At 39.8% G+C, this 18,211-nt stretch overlaps 1 protein-coding gene across 1 annotated transcript in view; it reads right to left on the reverse strand.

Annotated features, from left to right (window-relative positions):
* DOCK8 (dedicator of cytokinesis 8) overlaps positions 1-18,211 on the reverse strand; it is a gene marked incomplete at both ends in the record, with an annotated part of 90,883 nt that overhangs the window by 35,291 nt on the left and 37,381 nt on the right. Inside the window, 7 exons of the mRNA XM_084278292.1 lie at positions 842-1,006; positions 1,775-2,009; positions 2,989-3,084; positions 3,840-3,941; positions 5,355-5,493; positions 6,061-6,131; positions 7,825-7,942. Coding sequence (XP_084134418.1) covers positions 842-1,006; positions 1,775-2,009; positions 2,989-3,084; positions 3,840-3,941; positions 5,355-5,493; positions 6,061-6,131; positions 7,825-7,942 — 926 coding nt within the window. The remainder of the gene's footprint in view (positions 1-841; positions 1,007-1,774; positions 2,010-2,988; positions 3,085-3,839; positions 3,942-5,354; positions 5,494-6,060; positions 6,132-7,824; positions 7,943-18,211) is intronic.

Below are 18,211 nucleotides of genomic sequence, written 5' to 3' on the forward strand. Positions count from 1 at the left end.
CCCCATTGCCTCTGGTCCTGTCACTTAACACCACTGGGAACAGCCTGGCTCTGTCCTTTTTGTGCCTTCCCTTCAGGTCTTAGTACACGTTGAAGATCCTCCCTGAACCTTCCTTTCTCTGGGCTGAACAGTCCTAGCTTTCTTAGCTTTTCTTCATGGGAGAGATGTTCACCTTTGGCACCCATGGTTGGTCTCTCTCTGGTCTCTTGTACTGAGGAGCCCAGAACTGGACAAAGTACTCCAGGTGTGGCCTCACCAGTGCTGAGTAAAAGAGAAGGATCACCTCCCTCAACCTGCTAGCCAATTTAAGAGGATTTTTTCCTCTGATGACATCCCTCATATGATGAAGAAATTGGCAGAGCTTGGACCTATGCCACCTGGCAGCAAGTTGTTTTGCATAGAAAGTAGTTTCCTGATGCACAGGCCAAAAAGAGATTGGCATTTTAAGGACATTTTAATTTCTGGGGATAGTCTGTTAAAGAAAACCCCTGTTTAAGAGGTGTCTCTCACTTTCATCTTTATGAAGTGTTGCATATAGTTGTGGAGTCCTCTCATCTCTACCCTGCATCTGAAACAAATGACCAATGGAGATTATAGGGCTGGGGCAAGGGGCACCTCTGTGTTACTCTTTGCAGTACTGAGATCCCTGACATTCCTCTGAAAAGAATGATACATTGGATCAGTGCTGTCCTTAAAAGGCACACAGTCTGGGTCTGAGCTGTGTTTGCTACTTTACAGGCCAGTTCCCTCAATCCTCCTCTCAGAAGCACCATGTTGAATAGCATGTATCAAGAAAAGAAAAAAAAAAAGAATAGTTTTGCAACCCTTGCACCATTATTACCTGGTTTGACTACCTCTCTTTGAGGCTCTGGTAGACGAAATACATAGTAGACATAAGATGCCAGGAGGCAATTCCTCCCGTGCTGGTCTTTGCTCAGGTCTTTGCTGTTGTGCAGGCTGTTCACTATTGTAACCACAGATTCAAAAGCAAACTGCGAGAAGTTGGCTGTGAAACAAAGGCAAGAATATGTCTCAGCACTGCAGGGTATAATATAATTAGGTAAGGGCATACATTGTACAAGCACAAACTAATCCTGCTTACTTTATTTCGGTTCTTAACAAGTTCAGAGCTCTAGATGACAATTGCTATACCTGAACAGACCAAAGTCTACAAAACTATTCTTCAGTAGACCCACTGACTTTCAACCTAATCACTGCTACCCCATCATTTTGTGTTACACAGAAGCAGATCATGTCTATTAATTAACATCTCTAACAGCCTTCACACATTTCCTATAAAATGCCTACTTGAAGAAGACTAATCACTCATTATTCTCCCACTAACAGACAAATGCAAGCTAGCAGGACTTCCCACTAATAGTACAGTAGATGACAAGTATTGCTTATCAAAATGAGGTAAGAAATAAGCTACATCATTGTCTCCAAGTATACCTTCCCTCCAGAGCTATGATATGTGATAGGCAAGGCAACCTCAGTAACAGAAAAATCTGTGTGCATTACTATACCCTCTCTGGTTTTGTGCTCACTCAGTTGTGTCTAAAGATATTTGGGGGGCGGGTGTGGTGCAGTCAGCAATGTTAGCTACAGGATAAGTGATTTTGCTGGTTAAACCACAACCTGCTTTCTGACCTGTATCTTTTTCTGAAGTGGACTACCACAAATACTAAATCTGACCGTGAATATTTAGCAGTAATTTCTGATATAATTCTAGATTACTTTGACTACTGCTCCAAGCCCATGCACCAATAAATACCTGTCTGGCCAGCTATGACCATGGGCTGTACAGCCAGCTGGAAAAGTTTATCTAGTACCAGATGTAAAAACAAGACAAGAGGTTCAAGGCGTGAAGAATTCAAGCAGATAATACTGAGTTTCAATTCATGTTCCAGTGTAGCCTCTGTAATCTTCTGGTCCTTCACTCTAATGGGGAATGTCACTTGACTTTCCAGAGAATGGCATAGAGTGAAGAACTTCTCCAGGTGACTGTCCTGCAAATACAGTGCGCTCACAGTTAACAAAGCTGATAATACCTGAGGGGAGGAGATATGAGGGGATGAGAGAAACTAACATCACTTTTCACCCTAGAGACCAACTTGCAATGCAGCTTTGAGAGCCTTTGTTTTGTTTCTTCTGGTTCAAATTCAGAATCTGGTTAGATGACATTAAAAGCAGAAAAGTTCAAGACATTACTAAAGTCACTGCTTCATTTAATGAAAATACTGTCCCCCCTCTCTCATAAAACTGTTATTTCATACGTCTGTAGTCATTCTGCCATCCACACTTAAGTTCCAGTTACATAGTCATATGCCTTATGAGTATGACCTACTTGTTCTGAAAAGGAATGCTGAAAAGGGGTGATGGACCTGCTTTAGACACAGGGCCTCCAGTTGTTAGGACACAGCTAACAGGGTTAACTAGAATGGGATGCTAGGTAGGAGACACTGTAAAGTAGCAGAAACAAAATAAAGCTGCTCTACCTCAAACCAGTATGCCAATAAGATGGCCGAAGTTCCAATTTCCTATGGAAATGACCAGAATCAGAGTCCTCATTCAGCACTAAGCTTATGTCCCCACACCACACAGGATCGACAGCTGAACTGCTTAAAGCATTCTGCAATACAACCTGTCCCTAGAGGCAGGGAGGTGCTGTGTCTCTGCACAGCAGAACAGAAGGTGCAGGCTGCAGAAACTGGCCTTGACAGTGTCTTTCAAACACAACCTAGGCAGACTCTTACTGAGCTGAGAGGACATCAGGCTCCCTATTGCTTGATGTCACTTGCTGCTGAGCTTGTTCATTTGTTCACTTGTACTGATAGATTTCATTTTTTAACACACTGAGGGTATGAGGTTTTTTCCATAGCTGTTGTTTTTTTATCAACCTGTGGGCAGTCAAACATCTGCTAAATCAGCCTGAACATCTGAACTTTGAAATGAAACTACAGCTTTGTGTTGCTTCTGATGCATTACCTGAGTGTGAACAGATGAAACAGCTTGCACTTCAACACTGAAAACACCCTTGTGTCCTTCAACCCACTTAATAGGTGGTATTTGGGATGGGACTTTCTGTGATGGAAAAGAAATATGGGAATTGTTATCTTCCTTGTAACGATCAGTCTGTTTACACAGGCATCTATAGCTATTTGCATTATTCACTTCACTTTAGATACCCAAGTTCAGTACCATACAGAGGACCAGAGCCTCTGTATCTGGTATATATAAGGCATCTTATTGTTCTCATAAGACTGTATGGAGCATTGAGCAGGGAAATTTGGAGCACTTCAGCTGGATGTCTAGAACAGACAGTGTGAATATACATCTTCTGGTAGGATATTTTTAAGGTCAGAAGTTCCCAGTTAAAGCTCTGCCAAAGGCAATTTTAACCCTCTGGACAGTTTCCTACTTGCCATATTTACTCAGAAGGTACAGTTTTTTTTCTCCAGTAGTGGCACCTGATTCCATTTCTCCTCCCTCTCCCATACAGCCACAAAAAGAAAAGAGCAAATCATTCTATGGAAAAAACAAATTATTGACTCGACACCTTCTACAAATGTACAAATGCATCCCTGATTAGAAAATTTAGAATGATTTTGCTTGGATAGCTAACTTGAAGAAACACAATATAACAACATAAAATAATAATAATAAAAATAACACCGCTGACAGTAATAACTACAACATTTTTCTCAAGTGCTTTCTACTTTTTTAAAGTACAAAAAGGAGGCATTGTATGCAAGGAGTCAGCAACATTAGTTTGTAAAACACTTATGCTGTTCTTCTACATTAGGAAAATACTATCTTTTCATAATTTTCTTTATTACCTCGGGAGACTGAATTGAATAGTGGACAGGCAGCTTGTCCAATGCAACAGGAAGGCAATATTGTCCTGTTTCAAGACGATCATTGGACAGAATCGGTAGCCACTGAAATAAATGAAGATAAAATACAGCAATATTCATGACTATATACGACTAGGGCTATTTATCTAATTTCTTATGTACAGTCAACAAAACAATAAATGAGATATTGACCCAAGCTTCTCTGCTCTATCCCATTCACCAGTAATTTCTTTGCATTTTAAATTCACTGGTAGCTACTGTAGAAAAAAGACAGCTTTACAAACCATCCCTTTTGAAGGAAACAAACACAGAGCTTTTCATGCATGACATATTTTTCTAATAAACCCTATCAGAAAGTTTTAGTAGAGTCCACACTTTTATTTTTAAAAAGCATGTATCTTCCATTCACTGATCCTTGGCTTTAAAGCAAATCAACAGAGTTTTGCTAAGGATAAACTGAACATCTTGGTCATGGTGACCATCAAGGTTAAGGCCAGAATGACCCATCATAACTCTGCATTGACATGTGGACATGTGGAGACACTTATATTTTCTCCTATTCAACTCTGAAAGAGGTCATGCAGTTGACTATCACAGGGAAGAAACATTTTGTATTTTGGTGAACAGAAGCTTGAAAATTAAATCCTCACCTATGTGAAGTCTTCCTCATGAACTACAAACTAATTTGCTTTCTATCAGTCCCACTGACAGGTAGACTACATCTGTCCATAAAAGAAAGCCCATCTGAGAAGATTCTCAGTGTTGGGACCAAAACCTAATACAAATTTCATAGGAAGAACACATGGAAAACACATTTTGAGCACACAGCTCAATTGCTGACCATAGCTAGGATGTTTTAAAATCTCAAATGTTACCATCATCTATGTTTTTATTTTAAAATCTTTCCAGTTAAAATACTGATTGATAAAGGAAAAGGTCAAAGAAACTATGCTACAATACATATTTCTTAAGCTAAAACAAGATGAAGATTATGAATGCAATAGAAGTAGACTCTGGATTCTTTCTCATTTTTAATTTTAAGAAGGATAAAAGACACTTTGGAACGTAAACAATATGCCATATAAAACCTAATTGAAAATATTATATTAGTTATTACCTCATTTATGAAAATGTTGGACAACAATAAATAATTGCAATTGCATAGGGTTTAAGTTCCTTTTCAATAAATAGAATTTAACAGATTTAGGCAATTGCTGTTGCAGTCATTTACGCGCATACTTAACTTTGTGTCAGATTAATTCATCAACTTCAAAGACACATAGCAATGTAAAAGTATAGGACAAGGATGTAACATGGCACAGGTTGCATCTGGTTTCTGTGAATTAACATTAAGATCTTCTATTGATTTTGATGTATTGCCATAACCAGAAAGGGAATATATGACAAAATTTTTGAGAAGCAGAAAGTCTGTTTGCATGTGATGTAGATACATACATAGATGCACATACATATGCTTACACACCACATGGAACTTACTGAATATCCGAGGAGAGTTTCCACAGCTGCTCCTTGCTTTGGCTGGCAGCTGATGTGATAGAATGTGAACAATAGGTGGTGTTTCTCTGTGAGTTTTGCAGGAAGCTTAATTTTTACTTCTTCATAAAAGTCAGGAGACCTGTTTAAAAAGAAAAAAAAAAAAGCCAAGTACATTTCTGATGTAAGTATAAGACTGAGCAGAAGGAAAATTTGTCAGTAGGCTTTTAAATGCTACGGTTATAATATATCAGCTGGAATGTTTCTGCTTTCACTCATCTCTACACTTTCAAAAACATTGAATTTAATTCGGGACTCCAGCACATCCATTGTGTAAATCCTAAATCCCAAGCCTACATTCATGACGATGAGAGTTTCCCCTCAACACTTTTGGATCTGTGAATTCACTGATGTGAATGCTGTTACGAAGTTGTGCTGCTGTTTCCTGTTCCTGCTCCTTAATCTTCATATTAAGAATATTCTCAACTAACCTCTGAAAAGTTCCAAACAAGGAAAGCCATGGCAGCTTGTGCAATCACCACTTATACAAATGTAAGTAGCAATCTAAATTAGATATGACAAATTCACATAAAATGTAAATTTTTAACATGAATTAGTACCAGCATTCCTTGATGAATTATGTAGGCTAAAAAATGTGCAAGGAGGTCGCAATTAATACTTCTGAAGTCATATAAATAATAATACATACTTATTATGATATGTGATAGCTGTATATATTTCTTGCACAAATTCCGGACCTGACGATTTCCCAAAAATGACCTACATTAAAAAGAAAAGAAAGTAACAGCAGTCAGGTCTAAAGCATTTAATTGTCATCTTCCTGTATAAATTTTAAGAACACTTAGGCTTAGCACATCGACACAAATGTCTTATCACCAAGTATGTTCCTTATTCAGGGTAAAAACATCAGGAAAATGGAGCAGAGGACATTTCCAAAGCCACTGACTACTTCACATCATATTCTCCAGTAATGCACTAAAAAGTTAGGAACTGTAGGAATAAAGTCTTGGTAACATTAAACATTGCCACATTGTCTTTAACTAAATGACAAAAAGTGACATTTAAGTTACTTTTGGAAGTTTATTCTTTGGTTGTAGTCTGCTCATTTAGAGTGAGCTCCATCTCACTTTACAGTAGAGGTTCAAAGTTCCTTTACAATCAATGAAGAGAAATAGGCATTTTTGGTGTTTGGTTTGTCCCCATCATTTCAGACAGAGCCTCATGGTAAGGTCTTGGAATCCAGTAACTTTAAAGGGAGCCCTGGGATATGAGCTTAGCCAAGGATATATGCACAGCATATGGCCATATGTATTGAGATGAAGGTCTCTCACAGTGGAGAGGGGTGCCTGATGAACAGTGTCTGTCCTAATCACAGAATATACAGAGTTGGAAGGGACCCATAAGGACCATCGAGTCCAACCCTAAGAACTGCCAGAACCTAACTGTAATACAGGCAGAGTTTAAGGAAACCAACAACGCAGTATTGTGTAAAAGCTGGTGTTACATTCACATGGCATAGCTCCAGCTCTAAAAGAAATGTGGCTTGGGAAAACACTGTGCTGATCCTTTGGTTTAAATTCCAGAGTTCATGTGGAGGAAGACTGCAAGGTCTGTATTGTACAGTGTCAGTATGCTGATGAAGGCTGATCAGGTGGCAGTCCTTGCTCCAACATACTGTTGTATTAAAATTTCTCAAAGTAATATTTCCACTCATTTCCCCACCTTTAACATATAAAATCACAAAGGATTTTATCCCAGTGTCATTCTCAAATAGCCAGTTACACTATCTGAAAAATTCCACAAAAATTCAGGCCCAAGAAGACATCTGGGTTAGAACATTTCAAAAGGAACATGTGAAGCTTGTTAAAGGTGACAAGAGGATCTTATAACGAGAAGATAACCTAAACATAGACAGTCCTGCCTGCTATGCTAGTAGTGCACATGTATGCCCTAATATATGGCGTGTTTCAAACATGGAAAACTCTACCTACACTCCATGATTATGTATCTGTTCAGTTTCAGGCAATGAATATCTCAACTTCTACCTTCCAGAGTCACACCTAATAATTTGTGTATACAGAGGAGTTACACTGGAAGCCAGATTACATGATTCTGAAAAGGTCTCTGAAGGTCTGTGAATTTTGCCATTAGATTTTCCAACACAACATTGATTTAATATAATGTCACTTTTCTGAAAATAAGGTCAGAAGACCTTGGATAAGAGGGAGTACTATGCCTCTTTCACTTGAGAGACAAGTTCTTGTTGAGGATAAGTACTACAACCCTGCTTTCTGATGAGAATGACAAGCTCCACAAGGTCTCTGATGTTGGGCTTCCTTAAGGCCACACTCTTAACTGTCGTAATGGGAAGCAAACAGTGAGTTACCTCTTCAGAGACTCCTCAGAATTGCATGTAAGCAAAAGCCTGCTAAGAAATTTCAGCACTTATTACCGGCATTGCGCAGGATGGGTCTTCACCACACATGAACTGGATCTTGATGGTAATGTTTCTCGCAGAAGCTGGTCGGTTGGCAAAGTTCAATCTCTGAGGGTAAACATACAGGAGATTTCTGGAAGAAAGAAATGGAAGAATAAAATGGGTAAATGGCAAGAATCTGTATTTCAAAATGAAGTGCACAAAGTAGCATTTTGCTGATTCCTTTCCTTGTTCTTCAATTTCATCTAGATAGTGAAAGCTTTGCCAGAACTCCATTTCAAAAGTTCACAAGGAAAAGGTTAAGTTCATGCTGTGACACACAGAACATCCTGGCTTTAAGGTAAGCCATATCTTTGAGAAGGCAGCTTATCTCTCTTTTTTTTTTTTTTTTAATATGTACTTCTCAGATAGAACTGAATTAATATCTTAGCTTGATGTAATGAAAAGCATGTGTCTCTCAAGAAAGCAGTTCCCTTCTCAGCTGTGAAGAATCAGATTTTGGAAGGGGTAAGGAATCACTCAGAGATGATAAAAGCAAGTAAACCAGCAAATAAAATCAACAACAGAAATTAATACATTCCTGGCCTATGCCAGAGAAATGGCATATACTTCTAGATCACGGAAATAAAAAAGCAGTATCAATAAACCTGAGTAAATCCAAACAAGAAATTTTCAACTACAATTCTAGAAATGGACATTTTTTAGTAATAAATAGGGCTAATACCTTAAGATACAGCATACTTTGCTGTTTACTAGCTCCTATAAGTGGACAGTTCACTAACTTAAAAACCACCTTCAGTTTCCCTGAGGAATTTGGTGGCATAAGTGGTCTTTCAAGTTCAAAAGCCAGCAATTCTGGTAGAAGAGTCAAAATGCTATTTTCTCCATGGCAAGTCTATGGCAAAACCCAAATTACACATGTTCTGGCATCATGATTACATCTACTTAATGTATCATTTTCCCAGTCTGGCATGGAATTCTCACTGTCCTATGAGTGTAAGGAGTAAAACTAGTGTTGGTGTAAGCATGCTGGCTTCCACTGAGAAACAATGAGAACAAGTCATAGGCTTTCATGCATTCTTTTTGTCTGTGACCATCAGAAGCTGTACACAAAGTCATCCCGTCTTTATTGCAGGTTTCTCAGCACCATTGTCAGCTGAAAATGTGGAGCAGTTTTGAAGAATGCTGTCATTAAATCCATTTTCCATTTGTTGTATCCCAAGACCTAGAAAACTGTGGTTGATTCTCCTTATTGCCATGTGTCTCAATGTGACAATCTCTTTAGCTACACAATCCAAGCTACTTTCCTAAGCAATGGATGCTACATGGGCCATGGAATGCCTAGTAAAACAGACAGCATGTAACTTGCCTTCCCATTTGCTCAGAATAGTATTCCTGCTTGCCACATTAACAAACTCTCTTCCTTATCTTCTTAAATGCAATTTTTGTCCTGCCAAATTCTCTCCAAGATAATACTGGGGAAAGCTATGTGAAAGAAATATATTGGTAACCTCCACTGAATTATGTTTGGGGCAATGACATATTAAATGAAGGATATTATCAATATTATATCTGCCAGAGGTGAAGAAATACGTGTAGGGAAGACTGCATAATCCAGTCATTGCTTCATTAATCTGCAGCCCCGCAGAAGATGTCACAAATCCATATAATGTCCCTGAGTACTGGATTTTACATTTAGATATGACTTGAGATGAAAGATATGTAAAATCATAAACAGAAAGCTCTCTGCTGACTACACAACCAAGAAAGCATTTTTCCAGCAAGTACTGTACTGAAGAGCTAAAGCATGTGCCATTTATGCTTAAGCGGTTTTAGGGGTCTTGCTTACATGCATATTAAGCCCATCAGTGCTGAGGAAGAACAGAGGCAAATGACAAATCTGGATACCCTGCAGAGATGAAAGTGATGACTGATCTTTTAAAGTAGGAAGGTGGAGAGATGATCTAAAGAGGTTCCTTCATGCAGGCATGATTTGTAAACCCATTGCTGACCACTATGTAAGTGCTACTGCTTATCAGTGTCCACACCCTCTAAAAGCCTAAGAGGAAGCAATTGCAAGGAGCATTTCCAAAGGGCAGGTAGCAAGGGTGTTCAGGACAGCCCACACTGCTGTCTATAAATAACAGGACAGCTAGCATGCCCATAAAGACATGGTGAGCTGCAAGAGGCATTGTGTATCCCACGAGGCTCTGCGCTGAGCAATATTCAAACAGGCCACAGCAGTGTGATTTGGCCAGTGTGACTGAACTTCTTCTCTGCTCCCCTACAGAAAATGTAGGGCTCTATCACCAGATACAGTCAGATGTGCTTACAAAGGACAAGATTGCTATTCAGGAGTCAGTATGGGTCTACAAAAGATATGTCTAAGCACCAAACCTCACTGAGACTAGAGTCCCAGAGGACAGTGGATCCTGGGTAAGGCACAAATCCATACAGCTTCCCTAGCAGAGGCTATTTCTGAATCACTTGTTTTCTGGGGAAGATAGTGGGAGACAAGACATGATGCAGCAATTCTCATTTGCATTTGCTGACCTTCCTACTCTTTCATGAGACTCAGCAGCGGTGATTTGATCACTTCCCATGGCCAAAGCAATGCTGACCTATATTCTGCCAAAACAAAATCTCTGCAGAATTTTAAGTCTCATTGAATATTACCATTTGTAATTATTGGTTGCGCCTATGTGTGATATAATAAAATTCTTCTCCTTGCTAAATTTTATGTGTGACGTGTCACCAAATGCATCTCAAACTTCTAATGAATATTAGGCATGTTCTTTGATGACTGTGACAAAAACCCATACATAGCAAAAGCCAATATGACTGCCAATAGTGAATACTGATACAAACCACAAAAGTATTACAGGTGAACAATGATGGAGAGATTACCATTGTCACTTAATCCTTATGGCACTGGAAATAAAAATTGATACATCCATTAGTTACAATTTTCAATCTTTGTTGAGTCTGCTATTTTTTTGTCAGGGTGGGCAAGGAATCTTCAGAAAAAAATGGTTGAAAATTATAACGTAATCCAAAACACTTCACCAAATATGAAAACCTGTCCTAGTCTCCTGCTGAGTAAAACAAATGACACAATGACAGAACTTCAATGTGTCATGTCAAGAGCTTATATATGTGTTCTTTGCTCTGTATCTTGGCATGGGTAATTTGGATATTAATTTGAATTATTTCTCTCATGTTGTTAAAATTAGGAATCATCAGAAGAGACAGTGTTCAGAGATTATTTTGTTCTGATATGTTTAATTATTAAATGACACAGTGAAGGAGTGCTAGAAAATATGATAGAACACCATATCTTCCCAAAATACCAGTAACGTGCCCCACTGAAGTTACATGTGCTGGATAATGTGAGACAGTATTTAATATTGACCAGCATCTTCTTAGAATCACAGAATCATCATGGTTGGAAAAAGACCTTTGAGATGATCAAGTCCAATGATCAGTGCTACACCACCATAACCTCTAAACTATTTCCTGAAGTGCCACATCTACCCATGTTTTGAACAGGTGACTCCACCACCTGCCTGGCCAGCCTGTTCCAATGCTTCATCACTCTTTCAGTGAATAAAGTTTTCCTAATATCCCATCTGAACCCTCCCTCTACCCCCTCCACCAACGCAACTTGAACCTGGTTTAATTTCAGTTAAAGGAAAATTGCTCTTTCTTCCTCTTTTTCAAATTGTTGCCACAGGGATATAAGTAGAAAGCTGCCTGGTCAGCCTACCAGATACTTGCACACAATAAAGTACTAAAAGTGCAGTTGAAAATGCTTAAAACCTTTAGCAATGACATAGGATTCAGCATCATGCAAGACCTGGGCAGCTAGAAATCAACACAAACTGTACTACTGCTCTTGAGTGATGATGCTTCTCTAAGCTGTACATCTCGAAGCAGTCATTTATCAAGCAATAGGACAATAAAAATCCAGTGGGAGAACTGATGTGTTCTCTCTCTAAGTGCTCTACAGACCTAAGTTAAAGAAGTCACCTGTACTTACCAAAGGGGAAGCTATCTACTCCTACCAGTAATACAACACTATTAACAAATCTTGGATCTGGAGCATTTTCATTCCGGTGAAAAGTAGACAGGTGGAAGGAGAAAGTACAATGTCCTAAGGCTAGCAAAAAGATCTGCAGGTTCAGAAAGGAATGTTTTGATTCAAAGAGTTCTGTTTGGGAGGTCTTTACGAAAGGACAATATTCAGCAATCTACTACCTAAGCAGGGGCAGGATCAATGATCAAAGTAGCTTAATTTTTCTTAAGACATTCATGCAAGACCACAGCATAAGCTACTGCCTGCTGAAGTGGAGCTGCAGCAACACCAGATCAGAGAAGACGACGTTTTCGTTCAAATCCATAGGGAAAGGTGGTCCCGTCAACCTACTTATACCTTTCATGCATTAAGTTACAACTTCTTTCTTGACAGGAAGATGAGAATTCAGTGCTGCACTTAATACTAATGATAATAATTAGCAAGCAGTCTAGTTTTTCTGGGAAGACATTGTGCTAGATAATGAAGTGCTTTTACCCCTACATCCTAGAGGAGAAGCTGTAGTGATACCCCTAACAAGACAGCAAAAAAAAAAAGTGGGAAAAAATAGCCTCAAGTTTGAGGAATAAAACCGCAACAAAAATGCTCATCATTGTTTGAACATAGTGTATGAACACTAGTCTAAACCTTCTAACAATCCCATATGGTAGATACCTCGCTGTGGATGCAAATGTGCAGCTGGAAAGAATGAGATGTAATACATAGTCCAAGGCTTTGCAGAATGCCAGTGGTTGAAGCAGAATTGGATTTAAGAATTGCCATGCAGTCCCACAATCCTTATACTTCAGGGACTTACTTGAATTGAGATACCTACATGTTAATCTCAATCTTGAATTTCTACAGGTTGCTCAAAGACTCAATTTAGCTTCTTGAGAAAGAAAAGAGAACTAGCTTCCTTGGTATACATTATAAACAATTTACTCTTACTTTATGATGCTTTAAAAGCTTTCCTTAACAGGATTTTCTTGCTGATAGTGATTTTTTTCTTTCCACAGAGACCAAAGAACAAAATAATACTGAAGTTGAAGCACAATCATATTTGTTTGGAAGGCAAAACACAGTATTTGTCAGTATATAATAGAGTCTTAAATAGTATAAAACTATTCAGCAGAATGTGAAAGCAGATATTTTACTAATGGTTTTCATACAGAAAGCTAGGAGCTATTCAAGACACCAAATTGTCAAGATTTTTTAAAATGCTGCTTTGCATTTGAATTATACTTACTTAGAAGTCTGCTGAACTTCTTTTCAAGAATCTAATTTATGATATCAAACTACAATTAACCAAAATATTTTGAAAACCCCCCAAACTCCTGCTAATGAAACCACTTGTTTTTGATTTTTTTTTGTAAATAATGACTAATTTTTTAAAGGTTTTGCTTTCACCTGGAAGTTTGGACAAATACATATTTTAGTCAGTCTCTGCTCAGTGACCACACAGACAGAAATCACTGTGCCACAGTAGCACATTTTCCTCTCTGCTTTTATTACATGAACATGAAGCTTTTTACAGGTCAGGTGTTTTTCATCTGAAAGCACTGTGACAAACAATGTGCCTATGGGAGAGAGACATGAGCTCCCAGAATAGTTTTTGCAGTTTTTAATTGCTTCACCTTTGCTACACAGTATTTGACAAAGTCAGTTTTGCCTGGGTAAAAGAAAAATTAGGAAACCGTCCACAAAACCTGTTACTGCAGAGATAGTATAATAGATGCATAGAAAACATTATGGAGCTTGGAAAAGAGCAGGTAGATACTTGTATTGGGATGAAATGATGAGTATTATGGACCAGAATAAACTGGGATTTCCTTATGAAACTGTAGTGGCTAGCTGAAGCTGTTTCCTTCACCTGTGCACAAGGTTGCAATGCTAATCTCTACTATGTTTAGTATGGAAAATAAGTTAGTTAGCTGCTTCTTGCAGAAGCCACCCCTGTAGCCCCCCGCTTCTCCACCAGACACACAAAACTACAACATTGCTATACTCTCTGACCATAACAAAACTAGAGCATTGGCCCTGTAAGAGATGTACAGGGCTCACCAGGCTCTCTCCAGACCCCATAGGCTGAGAGGAAGAAAAGAGTAAATAACACTGTGATGGTGTCTGAGCATCAGATGGAGCTTTTGACAAGAGGCTTTCAATTAACTGAGATAAAACAGGAAAAAGGAAATTCTATGATTTTCATGATAGAACCATTAAATGGTTTGGGTTGGAAGTGACCTCAAAGACCATCTAGTTCCATGCCCCGACACGGGTAGGGACACCCTCCATGAAATCAGGCCGCCCAAAGCCCCATCCAGCCTGGCCTTGAACACTGCTAGGTAGGGGATATCTGCAGCTTCTCCAGGCAACCTGTTCCATTGCCTCACAACTCTCACAGTCAAGAATGTCTTCCTCAAATCTAATCTAAATCTACTCTCTTTCAGTTTAAAATGATTACCTCATGTCTGATAACCTCCTGCCCCCATTAACAGCCCCTGTCCAGCTCTCCTGTAGTTCCCCTTCAAGTACTGGAAGGCTGCAATAAAGTCTCCTTAGAGCCTTCTCTTCTCCAGGCTGAACAAACCCAACTCTCTCAGCCTGTCTTCATAGGAGAGGTGCTACAGCACTCTGATCATCTTTGTGGCCCTCCTCTGGACTCAGTCCAACAGTTCCATGTCCTTCTTGTGCTGGGAACACCAGAGCTGTTCTCAGTACGCCAAGTGAGGTCTCACAAGAGCAGAGTAGAGGTGCAGAATCACTTCCCTTGCCTTGCTGGTTATGCTGGTTTTGATGCAGTCCAGGATACGGTTGGCTCTCTGGGATGCAAGCACACATTGCTGGCTCATGTTGAACTTCTACCCACCACCACCCCCAAGTCCTTCTCTCCAGGGCTGCTCTCAATCCATTCACTGCTCACCCTGTAGTTGTGTTTGGGATTGCCCTCCCCATCTAATCTAAACCTCCCCTGTCACAACTTCATGCTATTGCCCCAGGTTCTATCACTGGTCACCAACAAGAGGAGATTGGTGCCTGCCCCTTTGCTCCCCCTTGTCAGAAAGCCACAGACCACGATGAGGTCTCTCCTCAGCCTCCTCTTCTCCAGCCTGAAAAAAACAGGGGACTTCAACCTCTCCTCATAAGACTACCCCTCCAGACCCTTCACTATCCTCATTGCCATCCTCTGGACACTCTCCAATATTTTTGCATCTTGTACTGTGGCACCCAAAACTGCATACATTGATCAAGGTGAGACCTCACCAGCGCAGTGTAGAGTGGGACAATCCCCTCCCTGGACCACCTGGCAATGTTGTGCTTGATGCACCCCAGGATGTGGTTGGCCCTCCTGGCTGCCTGGGCACACTGCTGGCTTGTGTTTAACTTCTTGTTGACCAAGACCCCCAAATCCCTCTCAGCATGGCTGGCCTCCAACATCTTATCCCTCATGTCTGTGTGCGTAACCACTGCTCGGAAGCAATGCATCCCAACAAAACGTAAATCAGGCAAAACCACCCAGAGGTGTTTAAACCCCCATTTTTAAAAAGGGAAAAAAATAAGACCTGGGGAGCCACAGACTGGTCAGTCTCACCTCTGTGCCTGGCAGAGCCATGGAGCAGATCCTCCTAGAAACTATGATAAGACACATGGAAAATTAAAACATTCTTTACTGAGAGGGTGGTCAGGCGCTGGAACAAGTTCCTCAGGGAAGTGGTCACAGCACTGAGATTGCCTGAGCTCAAGAAGCATCTGGACAATGCACTCAGTCCCATGCTCTGACTTGGCTGGTCCTGTGTAGAGCCAGGAGTTGGAGTCGTTGATCCTTATGGGTCCCTTCCAACTCAGAATATTCTATGATTCTATGAGCTTGGAGGACATGATCCTTGAATACTAAGCAGATTTCTTAGGCCTCTCTTCCCTCTAGGAATTTGTCCCATGGTCCCTGAAGAGGCCCAGGGTAGCAACCTTGCTGTGTGCTCTCCTTGCTACCCTGAGGATCTTGAATCCCACCATTTCATGGCCACTGCAGCGAAAGCTGCCCTTGAGATTCACATTCCCCACCAGCCTATCTTTTCTGGTGAGAACAAGGTCCAGCATGGCACCTCTCCTTGTTGGTTTCTCTGTCACTTGGATATAGATGTCTATGACTGAAGATGCTCTTCCCCTTCTCTGCAGATGTCTCCATCAGCCCTCAGCAGACCAGATTTCTTAAAGCAATTCCCACGGTCTAAATAGCCAACCCCCTTGCTGTGGCACCAGGCTGTAACCTTTCGTTGATTCATCAGATTCAACTGGCCCTTTCAAATTCCTTCCCTTTGACCAGAAAAACTGACAAAAACACCTATCTGTGTTCCAAAGTCCCTTAGCACTGCTCCCAGGGGTCTCTAATTCTTCTTTATATTCCTCAGACAGCTATTGGCACTATCACTGGTGCCCACATGAAACAACAGGGGATAATAGTCAAGTGACCCTTCCTCTGAAACCCCCTTGTTTAGCACTTCCACTGTCAAAGACAGGACTATGTGTGCCTGGTTAAGCTGAGTTACTGCTGAAGCAATGGGGCAAATCCTTCTTCCTCAGCACGAAAATTTCACTGTGACAGTAAGCAGCATAATTTTAATTTCTATTTCATGAGAAAATAAAATGATAAACAAATTTCAAATTAAATATTTTTTCCTTTTAAGGTATTGAAAGAAATAAATCTTGGAATGTTTTGACATTTTCAGGGAGCTATTTTTATTAAAGAAATGTAGGTACACAACAAAAAACAGTGCTCAATTTCACAGTGCACAGAAAGTAGGCTGGCTGATCTCCCTGGCATAAATCAGAAATAGTATAATTTAGAAAAATGGCATAATATCAGCATAAAAACTAACAAGAACTAAGTTAAAAGACTGTAACAGAAGAAGATTCTGCTTCTCCTATCATAAAGGAAAGGCTATTATTAAAAAAGAAGGGTTTTTTCTTTGAATTAGTTTACATTGGCAAAAACACCAACAAGCCAAAGTAAATAAAATCTTTGCCTTTCTTTTAAATATTCAGGAGAAAAACTGGAGCTAGATGTTTCATTTGCATCTGTCTAGACATGTGTAGACATTATGTCACTAAGAGCTTACCAGACTGTGTTTTTATAAGTTGTCATATATCTATTCAAGTACATTTCTATATGTAACCATCTCCTACATTCTTAACAATGTTAATAGAAAACAGGCTATTATTTTATCAATTTTTCATCTTGTAACATATACATCTATAGAACTGGTAAAAATATGGAAACTGTAACACACTAGCAGGCCATGACACTCACTTATGACTTGATGCTAGCACACTGCTCAATCAAAACAGAATGGTTTCGATCACAGCAAAGGGAATAAAAAAAATTAAAGACTTCAAATGTGGCTCTACTTTTCATAGGTTAGTTTAACCTCAGGCTCAAACCAGTATTCTCCATGATGAGGGGTAAGCAAGGAGAAATTCATGACAGTTAAATTAAGCAGATGTATTGCCCACCATTCCCCCGTTATGCTTCTGCTCACCAAATGAAGCACTGGCAAAAGCATCGCAGATATGCCGAGCTGCTTCTGGCTTGTGGGAAAAGGAGATGCTTTCAATGATACTGCACAAGCACAAGCGTTACTTCCAGGATACAATCAAGCTCCAAACCCTGCTGGTTTATAATGTTGGCAAAACTGCATTGTCTGATTTTCTGGGGAATTGTTGCTGGAGTTCATTAACAGTTTCATTTGGCAACTCCCTTTTCCTGCTCTGAAAATGTTTGTTGTCACAAGGCAGTTGAGACATGACCTAGCATTTCTGTGTTTTTTCATCATTTCCCCTGTCTTTAGGGTGCAATTTGTGTATTAGATGCTTGAGTTTCCAGTTTACAGCATAACACTATTTACAGCATGTCAGTTGTGTCATCACTAATTAAAGAGAAGATTAACGAGGGCAAATAGTCTTTATAAATATTCTCTTCATTTTTACAAGTTAGGCTGGATAGGTCCTACTTTGTTTTGTTACCACAGATTTTACTTAAAGTGAAATTCAATGCAGAGCCCCAAAAGCCTGAAGAGATTATGCATGCTGGGTGTGAACTGTTGCATGAGGAGTGTAACTGTTGAGCTACAGCATGCATTTCTTCTAATGTGGGTGTATGTGTTCAGTACAGACACTTGCTTCAGGAGATGCACAAATTAATTTTCAGCATGGTGGCTTTGATATTCATGATGTCTGGCTGCAGAAGTTTGCTTTGGTAAAAACTAAGGAGCGAATATTCTGTGCAGACTCAACTTTATTTCTAGCTCAGCAACTGAGCCATTAGTAATGCTTTTA

The sequence above is a fragment of the Gallinula chloropus genome (assembly GCF_964237585.1).
Source record: "Gallinula chloropus genome assembly, chromosome: Z".
Taxonomy (NCBI): Eukaryota; Metazoa; Chordata; class Aves; order Gruiformes; family Rallidae; genus Gallinula; species Gallinula chloropus.